At 40.0% G+C, this 22,911-nt stretch overlaps 1 protein-coding gene across 1 annotated transcript in view; it reads right to left on the bottom strand.

Moving 5' to 3' along the window:
• The window catches only part of FGD3 (FYVE, RhoGEF and PH domain containing 3), a 60,528-nt gene that overhangs the window by 3,892 nt on the left and 33,725 nt on the right, over nucleotides 1-22,911 (bottom strand). The window contains exons 10-18 of the mRNA XM_009581873.1: nucleotides 20,834-20,980; nucleotides 20,163-20,255; nucleotides 19,614-19,693; nucleotides 19,154-19,184; nucleotides 18,531-18,632; nucleotides 14,275-14,337; nucleotides 8,169-8,291; nucleotides 6,051-6,203; nucleotides 3,438-3,578 (exon numbers count right to left, since the gene is read on the bottom strand). Coding sequence (XP_009580168.1) covers nucleotides 3,438-3,578; nucleotides 6,051-6,203; nucleotides 8,169-8,291; nucleotides 14,275-14,337; nucleotides 18,531-18,632; nucleotides 19,154-19,184; nucleotides 19,614-19,693; nucleotides 20,163-20,255; nucleotides 20,834-20,980 — 933 coding nt within the window. The remainder of the gene's footprint in view (nucleotides 1-3,437; nucleotides 3,579-6,050; nucleotides 6,204-8,168; nucleotides 8,292-14,274; nucleotides 14,338-18,530; nucleotides 18,633-19,153; nucleotides 19,185-19,613; nucleotides 19,694-20,162; nucleotides 20,256-20,833; nucleotides 20,981-22,911) is intronic.

Here is a 22,911-nt window from a genome sequence, read left to right as displayed (position 1 = left end):
GCGGGGCCAATTAAGGCTTCACCTAAAGAGGATCAACAGACAAGCCACAAAAATACTTCTCTAAAACTGTGAGCTCAACTTCAAACTCAGCTACTCCCTTGTTTTCTAGGAGTAAATCACATTTACATGGCGAATAAAAGATTTTTCTTCAGAATTTCTAAAGCAAAATTTTCTCTTGGATCAAACCTGATAATTATTATATGCACTAGCTCTCACTATACTAGATTTACCCTCCATATTTCTCCAAAATTCATTACTTCTTTAGCTAGCTGGGAATCCTCAATTCTGCGTTTCTCAATCAGGCGTAAGTTACTGTCAGAGCTCTGGAGGTAGCCTTTAGCTAGCTGGGAATCCTCAATTCTGCATTTCTCAATCAGGTGTAAGTTACTGTCAGAGCTCTGGAGGTAGTTGCGCATTTTACAAGGCCAACGGGGGCAGAAGCTCCGGGTGGAGCCCTTGGAAAGACAGACTAATTTCTATAAAACTGCTGATCCTTAAGCTTGAGGTGGTCTTTGCTTATAAGCAAACTCTTATAATTCCACTCAGATAAACATGACAAACAGCTGCACAAATTCTGTCTCAGTTCGAGGACAGAAAAAATTGGTATGATTTCCATACCTAAATAAGCTGTGAATTTTATCCTCATGCATAAACCCTTACGCAAGACTTAAACCATGAACACTCAGGGGATTAATTCATTCTCCTGGAACCAGGATCTAAAGCAAAAGAGCAATTTTCTTGCTATTCTAAAGCCTGCGAGTCATATTTCCAGTTGCATTGGCATCCCTTCTGCGGTGTGAGGGCTGGGGGTGCAGAGGATGAAAGCTGTCAGGGCTTTTACTGTATTAGAAGCTCCAGATTCAGCTTGGTTTACTCCTTCTTCCCAAGAGGCAGCTACTCTTTCTGTTCCTTTTAAAAATAATCCCCCAACTTTCAAACTCCTACGGTCACGGTTCACTTGTTCTGTGTTTCAAGACCTTTAATACCATTGTTGGCAATATTATTCCCAAAAGGCACCTCTTTTTTTAGGCACTGAAATGCTTCTTTGCAGGCATAAAGAGGTTTGTCAGATGCATCAAGGTGGCTGTACAAAACAAAACGATGCCTGGGAAAATAACATTCAAGCACGTGAGTGGTTCCCGCCTGATTCCAGACACTCAGCCACAAGGAAAGAAGCCCTGGAAGAGATTTTTCTCCCAAGTCTCATCTATACTATGTAAACCAGAACTAACAAGAACGTTTGGTTAATATCAGGGAATGGGATTTGCTTCGTAATTTTCTCCTTCAGTTGGATGCAAATTGGATTGCAAAAATTCAGTTGGATAAGCATGGGAATGGTAGGCTCTTGAAGAAGGGACTTATTTTTGTTGTTTATAGTCTCAGCCTACAACCGGTGATTCCTGATAGTAAATCCTGGCTCGGTTATTGAATGTAAGATAGATCAACCTCGTCCTGTATGCTTTCTTGCCGCTTTATTGGGAGATTTGTATCACACCTGAAATAGTTGAGGACACTAACCACTAAATTTAACTGTCATAAAATCGACAATCAGTGTCAAAGGCACCATTTTCCCCTAAAAAATAGGATCTTACTAATAATATCAACTGAGGCTCAAGATCAAATTTGGCAGGACATGGAGCAAAGACGTACACAGAAGCTCCTCCAGCTTCCAACCCTGGCTTTGCATGACTCTCAGGAGGGGGCCTGGAGAATCGAGCATCATTCTACTGTGCACTAAATACAGCTGGTTTATGTCCCATGGGTTATTACTTGTGCTGTCCTGAGACAACCGGTTGGGCACTAGGAGAAATCTTCTTTCTAGGTCATACCATGTAAGAGGCGTTGCTTCCTCCCAACTCCTCGTTCCAATCATCTCTTAGATGACATAGGTTGTTCCTGGGTGAGGAAGGCCAAAAAATTTAGACCTCCCTCCCTCTATTCCCACTCTCCTTCCCCGAGCTTGCCTGTGTGAGACACTCTGGCTTGGTTTGTACGGGATACAGGGCTTGGACTGGTCCTTGGCTGAGGCACGGCTTTCACATCAGTTGAAATGTTTTGCCGTTCTCTCTGCTTTGCTCTTTAAAGCTTTTTTCCTTTCCCCAGACTCTGACTCCAGAGAGATCTAAAGATTGGTTTTGTTGCATTCGTTTTAGCGCTTTGTCTGAGGCAGTGTGTTTTTTCAACTTGTAATTTCAGTCATGCATCTCCTGTTGACTAGGAGGGAAGCCAGGCAGCTCACTGCCTGTGGCATGAATTGGAAGCTTACCCAGTGTGGGGCTTGAATCCCAGATGAAGCCAAGTGGGCTGTGTCTGGAGCTCCAAATTCAAGCTTTCAGCCTCTCGAGCACTATGCTTAAAACATTACCCACGCTTGTTTAAAACCAGAGGTGTTCTTGCTGACAAGCAGCAAAACGAACACACTTCTAAGGACAACGTGTACTTCTTGTTGAACATTTGCTATGGGGTAAGCTTTACTTTGAATAGCTTTATAAAATCATGGGTAATATTTAGTTCCCAGACTGTTCCTAGCTACACCCATACAAACTGATGCTAATAAAAAGCAAATCCTTCGTATCACTAGAATTACAGCAGGGTAGCTGTAGGCTGAATTCGGACCCATTTCTTCTTCCATCCCACCCAGGAGATAAAACAAAGCTGTATACAAACGTGTCAAACGCCAAATACAAAATTGGATATGGGGGATCTCATTTCAGCATTGTCATTCTTTACCCTTAGCACTAAGGAAGTATGACTGATATTTCTATTTTGGATATTCTATCCTGGATATAGATATTTCTATCACTTAACGTTCATCACACACAAACCCTAGTTAGCTTCAACAGCACACTTAAAAAACCAAATGCTTACCACAGTAATTATTTCAAGTAAAGATAAAATCACATGATGCCACGACAAGGAGCTTTACCAAACACAGTCCATTTTTCAGGCTAAAGAACATCTACATTTCCACAAATTCCTCCACCCTATCAATCCAGAACTAGGGTTAAAAAAAAAAAAAAACAAAACAAAAGCTTGAACCAGCAATTGCAATATTCAGACTGCTCTGCAGCTCTATACATTTTACAGGAAAGTGCTTTTCCTAATGACAGGGTAATAAAACCTTTGCATATACCTGCCTGAAACCTCTAAAAAACCCAAAACATAATCAAATTATCCTTGTTTCGTCCTTTTTTGTTAAAAAATGGAGAAGAAAAGCTATGAGCTTAAGCATTTGCTCACAACTATATCAGCAGTAACTACAGATAACAAGGAAATCTGAAATCTCTGAGGCTTTGTGCTGTATTTAGAATACCAAGTTCATTTTTGTTGTTGAAACCAAGCCAAATCCTTTGACCTATTTCTCAGCTCAGCATATTTAAACTTATGCTTTTTTTTTTTTTCCCCCTGTGTGTTAACCCTCGTGAATGTCGTTTTACCTGGCTACTTCCTTGCAGATACAGAACAAGAGGTTCAGTCTTGGGGATGGTCACCCACATTTTGTACCAAGTCTTCCCTTTTTCAAGGAACTGGAGGTAGCTGCTGAAGAGGCTGTTTTCAGCTGCTAAGATGCTTTGCTTCTGGATGAATTAAAAAAAAAAAAGAAAAAAGAAAAAAAGAGCTGTTTCCATCCATGCTTATGTGGGCAAAATACTTAGAATTAAGTATACTTAATTTAAGTTGTCCGGAGTCAAATAATAATGTAGGGCAAACGCTGGATAGCCCACAACTGAACAAAAGTTTAATCGTTATTATATACTATCAAGAAATAGCACAATTCCATGTAATAGAGGCAGATGCTGAACTACTGTTCCCAGCAGACATGAAGTTAAATTCCACCTCCACCAAGTAAATTGAGAATGGTAATTAGATGATGCAGCTAGTTTCTTGCTTAGCAAACTGGGCTGGGAGACCATTTCAAATTAACGCAAAAGGTGTATTAACAGACACTCTTGTGCGTGGATGCAGAGAGATGTGAGCCAAATCAGAAAGCACTAGGGCAAAAGAAGATTGAAAGAAATTTTTGTCTTCTGCTAGAAAGCAAAGAAAAACAAAATTCCTGTTCACATTAGACTTTGCACAGAAGCTTCCTGGGGATTTCTGGCATCTGCTAATAACATTTGTAAAGTGGCAATCTCCTCAGCCGCTATTAAGTTTGCGAAGAAAGTTTAATGTAAACAGGAGGTAAAGAAAAAGACAGGCTCTGATCCTTCTTTTTTGTACACCTACTTTCTTGCATTTTACCTGATCCTTTGAAGATTTAACAGAAGGCTAGAAGCCTGAGCATATGAGGGGAAAATGACTCTTTTCCTTGAGTTTTTACAGCTTTCTGCTGTAATCTGCTTTCTAAAGTGAAGCCATAGGTCACATTTCACTGGTTTGCTTTTTGGCTTTTCAGATTAACAGAGCTCTCGGCTGGGTAGGGGTAGGTTTTCACTTTACTGGCAAAGAAGCTCTGCTGAAACAGTGCTAGAAAGTTTATCATGAGATACCACGGACTATACTGATGCATATTAAGTGCTCGTCATCTGTAGGCATAGCTGTAGTGTATATCTGAAGTTTTTGATGGTATCAAGCTCTGGATCCAGAATCTTCTCTGCACTCTGCAGGCGTGGTAGTTCAGGGAAGGGCAATGTGCATTTGGAGCTTTACCCCACTTGGTATTTCTGAGATTCTGGACGTGTTTGGTGCAAAGCTGACAAAGCACCTGAGCAGCAGAGTTCACTCTGGGACACGTGCTGGTGTAATTTTACCTGTGTAGGTACATTTAGTAGCCTGGAAAGAAATATGACATGCTGGGAAGCAGAGCAGGGCAGGGTCTAAGACGACTATTTGAGGAAGCATTTATTACAGGAGCTCTGGATATGCACTGGCAGGTTTACATTTCCTGCTTATTGTCTGGCTCTTTTCCACGTAGTTTGGTTCTGATGAGGAGTATAACAAGGCGGGAAGGCAGTCTGATGGCTCTGAGGGGTGGCCTCCAGAAAGACGTTTTTCAAGGTAAGATGTTTTTCAGTATAGACTGCAACTGTTCCCCCATTTTCCATGCAGTGCTCAAAGCAAGATGGTGTAGGTCAGCATATCGGGGGAAGGATGATTTGCAATGAAGTTAAGTTCTCAGTGTGTCAGTGGCTCTTTCAAGAATCTGAGGTCTCTGCGGGTCCACTTTCAACTGAGACGAATGTCCTCTTTTACACAGGAGTGTACTTCTGGCTGTATTTCACAGGTAAAATAAATAAAACCCTTTTCTTCAAGGTGGCCCATGAAAAGCGTGGCACGTAATGGTACTCACAGCTCTGCCCGTAGTCTAAAAAAAGCATTGGTAAGAGAAGGTTCAGTTGTTGTGGGTGAGGATAAAACAAATCAGTTTGCCAATACGTTTCTTGTTCTTGTAAAAAAATAAGGGTAGGATGTGCCGCTATCACGGTATAAAGCTTGGTGACATCTGTGGCAATTGTGAAGCAGTAGTTTACACAGTGTAATTTGTGGAAGTCACGTCTTGGAGAAAAGAGTCTGCATTATAGCAGGTTTGAGAAAGTTTCAGTGAATCCTGATAGTCTTTCAGAAGGATGCCATGCTTTTGCACAATCAACTAAGAAAAAATTCATTTCAACGATATTTTGACAGGATGTGAAATAAGAAGTGCAAAAGTATCTTCTATATGGAGTTAAAAGTGAAAAAACAAATCTTATTTTGCCAAGTTTTGCCAACAGTTATTGTGCAAAATTCAGGATTGGAAATGCACCATAATAAAAAGTCAGAAGTTTTTCCTCTTTTTTTGTTACTTTGAAAGCTGAAACTTAGCTGCAAAACCTGTGTGCATCCCTGTATGATCAGCACCCTACGATGAACGCTTGCCATTTACAAACAGCATTCAGGCTGCATGCGCATTCAATACAAGTTATAGACCAGAGGGTCAAATATCATGATGGGGGAAAAAAGATAACCAATTTTATTTGTTTTAAATATACATTTTAAAAAAAAAAAAAAAAAAAAGAAGAGACTCACAAGGGCAGCTAGCACACCAACAGTTTCTTAGCCAAATACTGTACCTCTGCAGCTTGTCTTTTCCTGTGTTCTCCGACTGCTTCCACTCCAGGGCTGCATGGGCTTGCTGGTAACTGCAGAAAACACTCTTTACACACTCGATTATGACGACTATTATCTGCAAGTGGTTTAAACTCGGAGCATTTTGCACAGATCGCCTGTATCAGAAAGATGGTGCTTTATCATCATCATTAAAACATAATCCTTCTCCAAAGAAAGTGACTTGCAGAATGGTTGGTATTAAAGTAAAATCCAGAAAACTAATGTAACCTTAAGATAGATACGTTTTTTTTATATTTACTTTATTTACCTCCATTAGTAATTAGTGTTTTTGTGATCCCATGCTGTGTACCAATATACCTAATTAAAGAGAACATATGCCTTTTGGGAAATACTTTATGACTAACATCATGCAACTTTGCTTTTCTTTTCTTACAAGCCCTTATGAGTCAAAAAGGGCTTAGCTGACAAAGCAATTAGTGCTTTTTAATGCCAATCATAAAATGGTCTAGGAAGGACTGATTTTCAGACTAAAGGTGGCTGACATCAATTAGGCAGTTCAGTCTGACAGAACCGAGGAATCAAAAAATCACTGACCATTTTAAGAACATAGTCTGATATATTATCCATTAAAAACTATTTGTCTGATGCCAAATTAACAACTTTTGATTCCTTTCCTCGGCTGCCAAGAGCACACAATGACACATCAGTCCCATGAAACCAGTGCTTGTGAAGAGTGATGGATCTGCAGCTCTGGAACCTGTTTTCAGGCTTAAAATCTGACTCTGCCACTTGCTGTTGCACAGCTGCTCCGGGGAGAGAAACTGTCCTCCGGGGTGCGAGGCAGGGGCAGTCAGCCGGATTCCACACCCATTCTGAATTTTCTGTACAATAATAACCACAAACGCCCTTCAGGTACAAGTACATTTATTATATGCTTCACTGCAAGTTGTTAATTACTATATGAAGGTAACTGCCTTAATTCAGCAAGTGTTAAGTGAAGCACCATTCTGCCAAGTTATATAAACAAAAGCAAGCTAGCATTTTTAGAAACGTCATAGTCTTTCCTTGAGACGAATTAACTTCTTTAATTCGAATGTTATTGCCACGTCACAAAACATCGCAAAACCAACAACTGTTTAACAATAAATTATTAATAATGTAATTCTTGTTATCTCTCTGTCCATGGGGGAAAGCTATTATTTCATTTCTTTAATAATACTGAGCTTTGCAATGGAACATTTTAAACCCCCAGAAAAATGTATTTCATTATTTTAGTAATTATTAATAAAAACAAACCCAGAAGGTTGAAAATCCCAATTCCGGTGCAAAGTGTCTCCTCCACAGTAATTTTGTTTCAATTGCTGAGACTGAGGTTTCTTCAAACACCTTAACTATACATTTAGGTCTCTCTTCACTTGAAAATTTATCTCTACTTCAAATGAATAATGGTATTTAAATAACATTATTCTGTACTAGTTACATTAGGAACACTAAACCGTGAAACTCAAGTCACAGAAGGCAGGTTTCAAGTCGTATTAGAGAAATCAATCTCATCTTGGCCGTGGTTGTGATTTTCAGAAAAAAACCTGAGAATTAAGCTGTCAGTGAATGGCACTAAGGAAGGGTGGCTAAGTGCCTTCAGTAACCTGGCCTTGAATCTCCAGGACTGATTTTTTTTGACTCTTCAAGCAGAAGGAAACCACTTTGGCGCAAGCAATTCTTGACAACTCTGCTTTCCGGAAAGAAGAACCCATCCATCTTTAATATTGTATGTTCAGCTGTTCATCCTAGAAAGAGCTGCTGTGTGAAGTAAGGCTGTCAGAAGACCATTCTGTTTCTGCAAACAAAATATAGGGGACAACCCCCTCCCCAGATACATGCACATCCCCAGAGAAGGCACCACCTTTTTTTTTATCCACTGTATTTGCCTTTAAAACAGCACCAGAGCTTTGCTCTTTTTCCCCCTGATTCCCAGGGGGTAAAGCATGCGGAAAGATCTGCTCTGTCAATGACCTGCCATGAACCAGAACATCTTTTAGTTCCTGCACTGAAAAAATAAAAAATTCTCTTCAACAGTCTCTGCAGAAGAAACTAAAAGCTCAGTGCACTCTGATACTTACTGCCCCGCACTGCTTACAGTGGTGCCGCCTTTTAGTGATGGAGTTAAAGCTTTCACTGCAGCTCTTGCAAGCCTGTTTCTCCTTGTCTCGCTTGGATTTGGAAGATTTCCTGCAAGAATCACTCTGAAATGAAAAATACAATAATGTGATTTTGAAAAAGAAAAAAAAAAAAAAAAAAAGATCCCAAAACAATTCATAGAGTTCTCCTACTGACAAAGATCCTCTTTGGGTTTCACACCATTTTAGAAAAGAATTCATGTAAACTCTGCTAATGGCCTGCGGCTGGATGGCTGGCTCGGCCACTGGGTGTTTCTGGTGTGGCATTATGTGATCTCAGATTGCTCGAGCCAATTCTTCAAGTCCCTCTCTGCCCGCTTGTGCCCTTACAGCCACTGAGCGACCTCATCTCACCGGCTGTTGGTAAGGAGGAAGAGGAACTGGCAATGTGGGCCTGTCAAGAATAGCCTTCCTTCTGTCACCCACCTCTTCCTCTCTGCTGCAACGTGACTTGGTTAAGGTACATGTTGTTGACTTTTGAGTGCGTTGTAAACTCTTCTGTTCGTGGGGAGGAGATGAGAAGGTTTTGGGAAAAATGACTTGACTGAAGAAGTGAACAGTGCTGGCAGTGGATTTTTGCACCACCCAACTTCAAATGCTTAATTTAGGAGTTTCCTTAGGCTCCCTCCCAGCCCATGATGAAAATAAAGCTGCTCAGGAAGACAGGGACACCTACACCAGGGACCTGCTATCAACTGCTCTTGGCAGAAGACACTTTCTATCAGCTGTCTAGATAGCCAAGCAAGTTTAGCCTCTTAAGCTACGTACCTAAGCTGGTACATAAAGTCACTCGGTATAATTAAACCCAATTGTATAGATTTCTGATAAACTGAAGAGCATTAACATGACAATGTGCAGTTCATAAAAATACAGCTTCACACAGAACTTCAAGTAGACCCCCTGTTCTGTTTTCTTTTTTAAGGAAATAAACACTATTCCTCCTTCCCAGTCAGGGTGGCTACATGCAAGGGATCAGCAGCTCCCTGGGGGTAAGCCTGGGGCACCCGCAGCCAGGCAGCATCTGCATGGAGACCCCAGCCCGAAGGCGCTGGCTGCACCATGTTCCTCCGGCACAGCTCTTTCATGAGAAGAGGTTTGATAACTCTCTTCATTTTCGTTTGCTTGACACAATCATTTAACAAAGGAGAAGAAACATTTCCTCTAAATCAAAAGAGCGGAAGTATTCTACATTTTTTCTGAAGATTAACCAGGTGAAGATCAGGCCCATTGTAGGTTACACAGATTCTGGACTCCCTGACACCCCGCCCTTCCCTTTAAACCACATGCATACTAAATCACAACTTAAGTCCACTTGAGAGACAACAATTGGCTCAACAAATTTCCCCTTCTTCAAAGCCTTTATTTAACACAAGGATGTGGGTGCGTGGGGGTGGGAGGAAAGGCAGCAGCAATTACGATTAGTGGATCACCAGGCAGGTGTCACCGGCGCTAGGGAAATTCTGCCATTTGCCTAAGGTCTCACCTTACTGGTTACGACTAACCTGCAGAAGTCACTAATACAGGTTTTCAGGCCAATTAAAAAAAAAAAAAAAAATTCAAATTTTATAAGCTGACACCACTCTCCCATCCTCCTTGAGTCTCTGCCCTGCCATTCCCTGGTTACAGAGGAAAACACATTGTCTTTTGGCAGAGCCACTGAAACCGCCCTGCCTTGTAATGGCATTACACAACAAAACCACAACTAATTACTTCTAATTGGATTGGATCTTTTCATTTTTATTCATTATCTTTTCTATAGCTGCAATAGCAATGTTTCAAACTTGTATACAAGTACATAGGATGTTTTGCAATTCAGCTTGGTGAAGCACAGTCACACAGATTTGTTCATTCAGGAAAATCACTATACGCCCATAGACGTACATATTAATTGCTCAGCAAAACCGAATGCCTGAAAATCCAAGTCCTACCCCACACATAAGCACAGTGCAGTATTTCACTTTTCTTGTGAAGAACCAGATGTAACCAGTACGACATTGAATTACAACAACCGAACAATGCCTCGGATGAATCATTGGCAAAGAAGTTCCTTTCAGACTCTATTAGACCCCTCCAAGTAAGGCATATAATTAAGGCAATTCGAAAAGCTTTTACTGATCATCAGCAATCTACAGAGTAACTTTTTTATTTGTATCACATATATTGGCTGAAGTCAGCCGTTTCTCACTCTGATTTTGATGCTAATACTATTTAATTTTTTCGAAGACTGATCTTCCTTCCACTGGCTAGGGATGGACTCCCCTTAAGTTGTTAGATCAGAGCATTTCCTCATCGGTCAACCTTATTTTTTTTCTTAATAGTTAAAACTTGCATATAGCATAACAAGCCTTTCGATTCTTATTTTGAAGTTTAATTGTTAACAACAATTTCACTAGTGTTACTGGAACGGCAAGAGCATAAATGAAGGCACCATTTAGCCTTGTGAGCTGTGACTGCAAGATAATCTTGACGAATGCTAAACAAAACCAGTTTTTGGCTTTCAATCGATACCTACATGTGCCTGCATAGGAAAAATGCTGAAGTTCCTCTAATATGAATTGAATGGACTGCTTCATGTGGAAATTGGTTAATCTGATTTGTACTTCAATAGGAATATCCCATCATCACCACATGCATGTTTCTATAACACAGATGAGACTCAAGTTGAATACTTGAATATTCTAATGGATCTCGTACTTGACTTCCTCCTCAATGTGAAACAGTCTGGACAGTGTTCACTTTCAGAAATGCATGACCCATATATTTGACAAAGGAAAGAAAGCAGAAAGGGTATTATATTGGGCAAGATTTGTTATGACAGTTACGCACGAGCTTTTATTTTAGACCATTATATTTTAACTTGCGCTGTAGCATACAACAAATATTTAATACTAACTTCACTAATCAAAAAAGGCCCTGGATAAAGAGGTTTTTAAGTGTTTGACGAATACCAGCAATGTTTCGTAATATTTCTCAACATTATAAGAATACAGTGAGAACACAAGAGTTTGAAACATTGCTATTGCAGCTGTAGAAAAGATAATAAAAATGAAAATGTATTTTCTTTACAACTTGGCAAATTCCAATGAGCAATTATAGAAGAAAGACTTATTCAATATTATGTTATTTAACTGCTGACACTGTGAAAGAATTAAGAAGCCCTTTGCTTTCTGTCCCTGCGAAAACCAGGAGACTGCTGCACGGGCAGTCCCCCCATCCCACCCAGAGATGGCTCAGGAAGTTGACCTTGCCACGTACTCTTAACTACACACCATCTGAACAGAGAGGTTTTTGTAGAAAACAAGGACATGCATTGTGATTCACAAACCTTGTTCATCAAAGATAAATTTAACAGTCACTTTGCAACTGTGTCCTTTATTACACAAGCTATGTTATTTGCTGTTGGTGTATGTTAAGAGGGAAGCTAATACAAAGCTGCCCCAGCTTCAACTGGAATATCTTGATACTAATGCCCTTGAATAACTGTCATATTTCTCATCTTTCTTGGTGTACCCAGCTCTGTTTTGAAGCTCGTGAGTCTGACAGGAAAAAACACTTGCATAAAATCTATTCAGAGCCAGGATCTGCAATAACTTTCTTTCAAACTGGGCTGTTTTGACCACTAATTTGCTTTTACTCTACTGCTGCATTTAACTCTCTAAATCTTGACAGTTTCCTCCAACTTTAAAATTTTGGTGGAAAAAGAGCGTATACCCCAGTGAAAGGTACAACTCTGCCTAGAGCTAAGTGACTGCAAGGTGAAGGCCTGTGGCCGGACTGCTTAGGAAAGCATCATTAGTGAACCACTGGAGCCTCTGAAAAGCAGGGAAGAAACACCAAAGAGCTGGTAGGAACAGCAAGAAAACCAATGGGCTCAGGAAACTGTTGTTCTGTTATTTATTACTTGCTATATATTTCATTTGGTCTGGGCCAGCAGGTGGAAATTAAGCCTCAATGCTGTACATGCAATATATACACAGTCTGATGAGACTCTTACAGACACAACAAAGGGGTTTCAAATCTTTTTCTTCTCATTATGCTTATACAGCTGCATATTTTCCATTTGCAAATTACATATTTGGAGATACCCACAATGGGGCAGAACATCAGCAGGTGCTTCTGGAAATGCTGAATATATGTGAGAAATTAATTTAAATTATATAGTATATTTTGTACTTTGTAATGCAGCAAAATTGTTTAGTTTGTTTCTTTATACGCCAATGTCATACATGCAAGATTACATGCCAGACAATCTTCCACTGGCTTGTACTTTCTTCGTGCATGCAGAAGGTTGAGCATAAACTGTGCTAGCAGTGCAGTGCAGCAAACAGTTACCACAATGCTGTACAGCAAGCAGGTTATGCTTCCTGCATTAGGTTTTCACTGCCTGGTTATGCTAACGTGCAACACTGAAGAAAAACCCAGCAGACTCTTCAGGAGACTCAGCAGAACCGCAGGAAGGAGATACTAGTTTGCTGACCACCACTACCACCAAGTGGTTTGCGTGTGGAAGCTGTTAAGCACCGAACGTACTTGCTCATGCACTCACTGAGATGTTTCTAAAGGGATGTCATCATTAAAAAATTAGTATTTTCTAAAGCTGCAACTAACATCTGAATTCATTGCTCATGCTGATGTTATCCATTTGCTACAATACAGCAGAATGAGATCCCAGAATCAATAATACATAATTTTGGATATTTTTAGCTTTGTGTTTTTGATCAACTCCATTTTTATTTCTATCTCAGGAATTAAATTTTTCTTTAAATACACAACTTAAGGAAAATTACTTAATGTGTCAAGATATACTAGCAAATCACTGACACAACTATTCATAATCAACTAAAAAGATCTAAATTTTTTTTTATTTAATTACAACTAAAATTTACATTTCCCTAAGAAACTTAAGACCAACAGAAATTTTTATGTGTTTGTTTTTAAATACTATATAAAACATCTTTTTCATTAAGTAGCTAGCTCACTATAGATCTGTAACTCAAAGAACAGGGGCACTAGTCACAAAACTGACTACAAATAAATAAAAAATTGCTTAGGGAAAATATGAAGTGTGAACAAACAATAAACAGCAAGGAGTACACTAATTACAAAACTTACTTTTAATAAGCTCTTGTTTGCATAGGTCAGGTTCATTGATACTCTGTAAATTCTACAAGTCGGTTACAAGCTTGGCCAGAGGTCTGGAAGAGCCTGCTAAGTGGCTCCTTTGTTATTAAAAAGGTGATGCTAATACATAATAGCAGATAGGGGTTTTTTTGGTTGTTGTTGTTTCTTCTTGTTGGGGCTTTTTTCAGTAAACTCAGCTGACCCTAAGGCATTTCCTGAAAATCTGTTATTCTCAGAAGACGTTTTAGAAGGGAGAGATAAGAATGCTAAAAAATAGAACTTACTAAGGACTCAAAACCTCTGGTTTGACTCAGCAGCAGTCACAGACGTTATACAGAACAAAGTGAAAAATATTTTTAAGTGTATTTTGCTTTTGCAGCAGCCAATCACTTACAGGCCAGAGATGTATGAAAGTACTATCATCTCCTCCTCTGTATTAGCAGAAACATGAAAAGCACACTATGAAAGAAGCGTTGATCAAAATTTGGTTCTGGAGATGAAATCCTGAATTACACAATATGGCAGTATTAACCAGCAGGGTTTCCTTGTCTCTCTTTGCCCTCCTGCCCCCAAGCATTCAGTGTAGCTCCCTATCAGAATTCAAAAACAAACAAAAAACCCCATAACCGCCCCCCACCGCTACAAATGTAACAATCAACTTCCCTCCAGGTAGGTTCCCCATAACTAGGTTCACACACATGTGCAGCATGTATCTGGAACAGGAGGATTTAAATTTACTGATGGTGCGAACTCTGCAAGTAGCTGTGGGTGTAACTTAGCCAAGAGGTTAAGGACAGCACAGCTGCAGCAACAGACAGCAGAGTATAAACCCATATACTGAAGTATCTCTGATTTTTGTTCCTGCTACAAGAGAAACATAACCCTCTCCCCCTTGCTCTACCAAAAGCATTAGCTCCAAATTACTTACCCCTCCAAATGCACCACCACCATCTGCTCCTGGCATCGATTCCACCGAGCTGGTACTTGCTATCTGAGAGAAACAGAATGACACAGAACAATTTCAACATGGACATTCTTCCTAAAATATACTAAACATCGAAAAAGAAAACATGGCATCATTTGGTTTTAGCCCCTCAACTATTTGCTTGTGAATGCAGTTTAATTGCACATGTACTCAGCCACCCTCAAATACTGGTTGACTATGAAGTGGGTGAATTCACGGACGGCACTGCATTGCCAAGCCTGCTTTTCGCTGCAGTGTGTGCCTATCCCCCCCAAGCACCGCAGAAAGCAAATGGGCAGGTTATGAATGACACCACCCCATGCGAGCCCTGCAAGCCAAACGAGTGAGTGCTTTGTGTAGTCACTGGATTCTGAGGAGGAAAAATATTTACTCCATTCAAACCATACTCAGTTAAGTTTTTCTTAATTGTAATAAATCTCTTAATAAATGCAAACTGGCATCTATATGTATTCAATACATATAGAGGGCAAATAACAAGCTTATGTACACCAAAATCATAGGCTACAACTTAAAAGGAAAACCATCTCATCTGTCATTAATTTACAGGGAGTTTGGTAGTTGACAGGGGATTCTCAAAATATTAGACTCTTTATGATAAATTCTCCTGTTATTCCCATAGATCATTCTTCCTTTGCCAATTAGACATCTCATCTTTCGAGGTTATCCAACTCTCCAGTGCATTTTTCCACTCTAGCTTCATTCCATTTGAAAGCAAAAAGGTTTAATCTTTGTTACGAGAAACAACCTGAACTGTAGCTTTGAGTAAGCAGCCAAATTGAAGAGCTATTCATTCTGATACCTCGTTGTATCTATTTATGTACTAATACAATCAATCGATTCTTGAGAACAAGCAAAGGAGCAAATGCATTCCCTGGGACTAGGGCTGTGCCACCCCCAGAGCACCTCCTCAGGGAATGCAACTTAATTAAAGGGAAGTATCATGTACTTAACTCTAGCCAACTATTTCTGCCTCCGCAAAAACCCCGCAACCCTAGGGTCTTCACATCATCTATTCCCCAGTCATGTGGAAAAGGGTTTTTTTTCCACTGGAATCCTAATCAACCCAGGTGTTCAGCTCCCTCTGCCTAGTAAAAGGACATCTGTGTGCTGTGACATGGGACTTGGGAAAGGAAATGAAAAATATGGAGAGAAAACGGGGTCTGAAGGAGAGATCGAGAAAAACCCCAAGCAAGTTTAGGGAAAAGAGTAAATTTCTCTAGTTGCCCATTCAGATCCCCATGCCCTTTTAATATGTAGTTGGAATAATGTGCTAAAAATCAAATACCCTCTACTCTTAACCTGGAAAAGATTTCAGAAGGGCTTCTCGCCCTCATGTTACCATTACCACTCAAGGTGTGTAAGATTTGGTATGGAGGAAGACAGTTATTCATGTTTGTCACAACTACCCCAGAGCTAGGGGGAGGAACAGAAACAGGGGTGGGAAATAATGGTGATTTAACAGGATCTAAAAATCACGATTTAGCTAACAGAAGCACTCCCAGCTCTCAAATCTTAGGGATGCCACTTCTGCAGAGCTCAGCTCTCTGCGGCACTTTTCCTTGTCAGCCTTCTAATAATGCACAAACTGGGTCCTTCCCCCACACCTTGAGCCTCCAACTCTTCTGAGATCAAGCAGTAGTAAAAGAGGTCCTTTTCTTGGGAACATTTTTAGACGGCTTTAAAAAACCCATTCACATAGCCTTGAAATGCTGCAGATGAAAATGGAAAACAGGGACACGAGTGTCCTCTTTCTGAAGGAACTAAGCCACAAAGGGACCCTGAAGCTTTCCGAAAAGACTTCTTTAAAAGACCACTGCTACAGTCACCCTGCAGGGGACCAAGTGGCAATGACTCTGAATATTCTCCTCTTGACAGGTGGGAGTTTATTAATTGCTGTAGATTATTGCACAGGCATAATTTTAAGAATCAGGTCAAATGTCAGATCTCTGCACTCCAAGAAACCGCAAGTCTTCTGTAGGCAAATTACAGGCTGAAGATCAACCCTTAATGCTTAAATCAACCCTCGTACGAGCTTATGTAAGTCAGCAGGGAACACAAAAGCATGGTAAGAATTCCGTGCAAAGGCATGCACCGGTCATGCAAATGAAATCAATCATAAGCACTGTAACATATCAAATGTATGGCCAAGAATGGAAAAAAAGCAATTTGGCTATTTTTCTTCAGGCTTATTAGAACCAGAGTCCAATTTCTAGTAGCTGTTACAGATCTAGCCTGGAATCCATGAGTGCATATCTATTTCTTGACTCATGAGAGCAAAAAAGGAAGATTATTGTCATTTTTTCCTCTAAAGCACGCTGCCCAATATTCCATAAAGATGACGAGATATGTATGGTGGATGCTGCAGCGTATTGCTACTAAGAACGCCCTCAGTATTTGTCCAGTTTTCCTTACAGAACTAACCTCAGCTCTTTTTAACTGACAGCAATTTCTGCCACATTTAGCCGTGACATCAGTTTTCAAAGCTGATTATCTAGATAAGCTAATCTCTTAAAAATGCAGGTTAGCATTCTGGCATAAAAGAAATTAAGTTGTATACTGCATTAATATCATAGCCAGGAGGTAAACCAGACTTCTGCTCTGCTTGACTTCTATGAACCAGTAGAATATAAACATGTGGCTACACCATTAACACAGAAGCAAAATAAAATGGAATTTACAAAGCAAGATAATAATAATGAAATTGAACAGACACTGTGTCTCAATTGGATAGAAAGAAGTGTGCTTATTAGCAAAAGATTTTTTCCATCAGAGCATCCTGGTTCTGAAGGCAGCCATGAGTTAACGTAAAAATATAGGCATGAATTGATTATTTTCCATTTTTTTCTGAGTATTTTTAGCTGATTAATAGTTTATGATCAGTAAGCTATGCCATATTCTGAAAATGGCTCATGGCTGGCTGCTGTCAGCAACAGGATCCTACGGAGGTTTGTGAAGATCTCCACTGTCAGTCTGATTAATGCTGGGATGAAAGGAGTAACATCTAACATCTCTCCTGAGCCCCCATGGGAAATCAGTCAGATAAAAATCCAGCATTATTGAGTCACTGAATCAGATCTGGGAAAGGAGAGGTTTCAAAAATGGTTAGGTACCAACAACAAAAAAAAAAAAAAAAAAAAAAAAAAAAAAGATTTAGGAAGGCAGGGGAGGGGGGAAGATAAAAAGATCCCCAAGTTTAGTCTCCGCAGATGGACCTTCTCTCCCTGTGCTCCAAGATCTACCACGTTTGACCACTAACGTCACCAACACACAGGCAGCTCTGCACGAAATTCCTAATTCCTAAAAATTTCCCTCTCCCAGGCTCTCTCCTCTTTAGCTTGTAGCAAAAGACTGTGGCTAAGGTTATCACCATCATTTTTAAGTCGAATGAAGAGATATTGTTATCATCCTTACGTGAATACTTCCAAAACAAAATTCCTAGCAAACACAGCATAGAGTAATACATTACAGTTGTAGAGAAACAGAATAAACTTTCAAGACTATTTTGCATATTTAGTTGTTACACGACACGACAGTATTTTTAAGATCCTTTTAAGATGCATCAATTTCCTTTCAACTCTTTAAAACTTTAAAAATAATAATAAAATAAGAAAAAAGAAATAATCCCAAAACACATCTCCGAGGAGATGGGGAGAGGTAATGAACAAAACCTCCCAGGCACACAAACATCATTCCAGACAGCCAACCACTCGTAACATTGAAGAATACACGACAGTATTTTTAAGATCCTTTTAAGATGCATCAATTTCCTTTCAACTCTTTAAAACTTTAAAAATAATAATAAAATAAGAAAAAAGAAATAATCCCAAAACACATCTCCGAGGAGATGGGGAGAGGTAATGAACAAAACCTCCCAGGCACACAAACATCATTCCAGACAGCCAACCACTCGTAACATTGAAGAATTACACCTGTTATGCTAAATGAGCCACTAGTCTGGAAAACATGACTGATAGGTCTCTTGCACTGAATTACCCTGGGTAATTTATTCCATACCTGCATGGTTGAGTAACTATGACTGATATGCATTCGAAAGCCAGAGAAATGGAGCTGACTGTACCATAACGTAATATAAAAATCAAGAACAAGACTACACTATTTTAAAGTTGGCTGTGTAAGTCTAGTTAAACTGTTGGTAAAACTGTTATAGCAAAAGAGGAGAACTAAGCACTCATACTTACTGAGGAATCAGGAAGATGCTCCTCCTCTTGAGAAAAAGAGCTATTGAAAGCTCTAAATGTCTCACTGTTCTGTTTGTGCTTTTCAATTGTTGCTTGAATGACCTGAGACAAAAATTCCAGCAAAGATGAGAAGCGTCACAAAAGGAGCCTTGGAAAAATTCTCTCATAGGAAGATGGTTAGGATTATCATGTTAGTGAAAAACCCTTGCACTTGCATAAATGAAACGGAAACTTAAAACCCTTAATAACTATGAGTGGTGTTGTCAACTCACTACTGTTTAAGTTAAAAACTAAGACTGCTATCAGACAGTGCCTCTACAAGTCAGACTGGAAGAATATACAAGGCTAATATCTGACGCCTCAGTCTTTTCTCTCGCTGGGCTCGAGGACTGCAGGAAACGGGAACCCATTGGAAGCTCCCATGCACTGCCCTGGAGACAGTGGGTCAGCAGTGGGACCCTGACTGCAGCTCCACGTTTCTCCCTAAGCAGCTTCGCCAGACTGGACTACCCAGCTTCCTCGCACAACCGCATTAATTCAGAACCCCAAAAAGATAATTTAAAAAACAGAAGGTGCTGACTGCATGGTGATTTCCACCCGTATCGTAATGGTTTTGTATTAACCTGAATCCATTCCCTCTTCTCCTCTTCTGTCCTGTTAAAGCAAAAGACAAATACAGAAAACATCATGATTCTACTTCCAATATTTTCAGTAAATTCAATTCACATCTTCACAGCTTTATATCCATCAAGATTTTAGCTTTGCTATCCACTATTTTATAAAAATTATTAATAATTACTGACCTCAATTATTACCAAACAAACGCCAAAAATGTTTGAAATATTAATACAGTGGAACCTACAAGCACTGCTATGAACACCGTAAGCACTCAGTAAAACAAATCAACATAGTATTTTAACCACTCTGACTTAGGACCAACATACTCTCTTGCACGTGTAAGTTACGCACCCCTGATGCTCATATCCTGGTTTAAAGCTATGTCATACTAGCACAGCCATATCCCCTAGATCATAAATTTCTACGTAAATATTCACACCTCGAAAGACAGAACAATCACCATACCTGGCTTGTAGTTCCAGCGATCTCTTTTTTCCTGTTATTGAAAATGTATGAGCCACGTTTTGCTTGGCAATTTCTTGGACCTGTAAAAAGAACATGTCAGCTTCTTACTAGTCTCCACTGTCTTTCAATCATTTTTAATGACTTACAAATCTATTCATTCTTGGAAATACTTAGTTGAAAGGATCACTCAGAATACAGTACAGAGGTAGAAAAAACAAAGGATTGTTTCCGAAATTACTTGTCTTGCTACGAAACTTCTGAATCTGTATCACCAACCAGTCCCCTACAGCAGTAGGGGGAAAAGATGGCTCCTGTGTCAGCGGGGTGACAAGGGAAGGCTTTCAATCAAAGCATGTACAAAGTCACCATTTTCTTACCAACCTTTGGATGATTACCTCATAATAATTCCAAAAAAAAGACATTCAAAGCTGGATTTTAGAATTTTATTGTATTTCTACATACATATATTGTTATATTTTTGGATTCTGAGGGGACCTGACACTATCGAGTGGGGAAGCATTAAAGCAGGGGAAAAGAAGAAATGCAAACCTGCAGTCCTGCAATGTCCATCTTCTCTCGAACACTGAACTTCTGGCCTATCAGCCTCAGTTTTGGCACACAGTATAGCACCATGCTGTTAAACTGTAACAAGGAAAGATTTTAAGTTAAGGCATTACGTGCTGGACAGAGCCTGCATTTTGCCAGTTTAGGACTCTGGTGTGTTTTACTCTAAGATGCAGTTCTCTTTCTCTCAGATTTAAGAAGCAAGCTAGGCTCACATATGATTACTTGAAAGAAGTGGACAGACAGATGCATGTCAGCCAGTCACTTCCTCTTTCTCCCCCTCTCTCTGCTACCAGTTCAGCCGCCTTGAAAGAAAACGAGAGCTATTCTCAGCATCAGCAAGAGCTGGCCATCTTATGCAGCAAGGTGGTACAGCTGGAAATGCACCTCCTTGGGCGCTTCGCAAAAACGCAGCCTCTGAGGAGGGAGATGGGAAAGACCCCTTTGGCCTGACAAGCCTTCGGCAAAGACACAAGCGTGGAAGAAGGAAGGAAACCCTCAAGGAAAAAGCATCAAGAGAAAACTGCTGCTCAGAGGAAGGAGGGCTCCAACTGGGCTCAGCTGGTGAATGCTTTTTGTATTTGAGATTAGGATGATGGAAATGTACCATTTCACAGCACAACTCTGAAAATAAGAGAGCAACAAAAAAAACTCACCAGGAATAAATACCTATCCTGCGCTGTGCCATTCTTTGCTGAAAGTTTCTGAATGTGTCCTTCTTTAATGAGCTCATTGGCTGGGTTAACAATATCCTCTTCACCACCAAGTCGCTCGTAGACTTCCAAAAGCTTGTGCATCTTTTCCTGCAAGTACAAAACCCCCAGCAATTTAAATAAAAAAAATTATTCCACTTGGTCTATTACCCACAGTATCATTTCTGTGGTAAGTGTAAATAAGTAGGAAAGAAAATAGTCTTTCACTGCTGCTATAGCTTTGCATTTTCAAAAATTAATGAATATCTGATCCATGCTCTTCAGTACTCTTCCGCACTCTGAATTAGTCACTAATGAGTCATACTTGGATTGCACCATTTTGATGACTTTTTGAGATCAATCTATTTGGTATTTTTAGATACTCCTATTCAAAAATAAATACATATCTTTGGAAGCAATGGCACCAGGTCCAGTAAAATCAACGGCCAAGTCGGAGACTAGTATGTTACCAAATTGTTTCCAAGTTTGAATTTATTAACTCAGTTTCCACCCCACATCTCAAACTAAGATTTCTGCTACAGTATGATTGTTTCTCAGCTTCTGAGAAGTTTAACCTCTTGTATTGTTGCTGATACAATGGCAGGTAGGTCTCCATCAGGAAGCATGGTCGTATTCTGCATTTCTAAGCTAAGTCTAAAACCTCAGCTGTATGTGGAATGCTGCAGTCCTACACAGGGGCCTCCATGGCAAAAAGTACCTCTGAAATAGGCCAGGACAAAATGCTTAAAATATAGTTTTAATGTCATTCAGGCATCCTTATCTCTTGGTCAAAATTCTTTATGAAGGGATTACTTTTTCCTTTTCAGCAAAGCACTGTTTCTACTTTATATTGTCATCCAAATATTAAAGTCCCTCTACACAGAATTCAAATGGATAAAGGTAACTAGTTCACCCACTTAAAGCTGCTATATTAAGCACTGCAGCAGCTTTAACAAGTCAAAATAAGAAAGGTGTGTAAATCTTGCTACTGAGTTATAGCATTTGGAAAGGTTTGGCTTTCAACCACAAGCTGGACTGATGTGCTCCAAATAGCATGGTCAGAAAGTGAAGACAGAGATCTATGCAATTACACCCAAATATATGCCCAAACACACCTCTAAATCATATCTCTACCTATCTACAGAATAAACTGGAATTTCAGGTCTTTACACACTTTGTTTACCCCCACTGGACTTGAGAATTTTCACCACAAGATACATCACACCAGTTCCTGTCCTAATCAATTCTTCTGACCAATTAAACAAACGAACAACCAAAAAACCCCACCAAAAAAACCCAAACAAAACCAAACCCTTAAAATAAACACACTGCAAAACAAAATGGAAGGCGGGGGGCTGTGGACTAAAAACAAGAAAGCAAATTACCTAAACCCCAAAAGGCAGTAGATTTTTTCCACCAAATGGGAAGATGAGCAAGAGATCCCACTAATTTGAACACAAACAAACAAATAAACAAACACCAGTGAACTTATCAAGCTATTTTTCTAAAGGAGAAAACAGAACACTAAGAGCAGATCCAAAACCTGAGGGACATCTGCACTTCTAGGAAAAGTCAGCTTTGGAAGCGTGATTTATTTCTTCCACTACACCACAACAGGAGGAAGCAGCCAACAATTAATTCAAACCTCCACTAACTTTCGGAGATTTTGCTACAGCCCTCGCTTTTCTTTTGGTTTGGCTCTGACCTCGCGCAGCCGTTCGCGCCATCCCGCCGGGCTCTGCAGAGGCGCGCCGGCAGGACGGCGCTGCTCTCGCACTGCACTGCTCCCCACCAGCCCTCACCTCTGCTGGGACGTGCCAGGTGGGAAACCACAAGGTCAAACCTGAAATTCTTACTCGGATATTTTTCCTTCAAGTCTCTGCTCAGGCAAAACCTATTAATTACAAAAGAATTCAATGCAATAAGAAGCCCTGATTACAGGCTTCAGGTTCATATCAGCAATAAACAGGGGGTGCAAAATTATTATAGCAGCCTTTTCTAATAGGTTTTTGTGTACTAACAGAAAAAGCATACAACACAGA

Source organism: Fulmarus glacialis, unplaced genomic scaffold (genome assembly GCF_000690835.1).
Source record: "Fulmarus glacialis isolate BGI_N327 unplaced genomic scaffold, ASM69083v1 scaffold4787, whole genome shotgun sequence".
NCBI lineage: Eukaryota > Metazoa > Chordata > Aves > Procellariiformes > Procellariidae > Fulmarus > Fulmarus glacialis.
The sequence above is the reverse complement of the archived record's forward strand: the minus strand, read 5'-3'. Positions and strand labels throughout refer to the sequence as shown.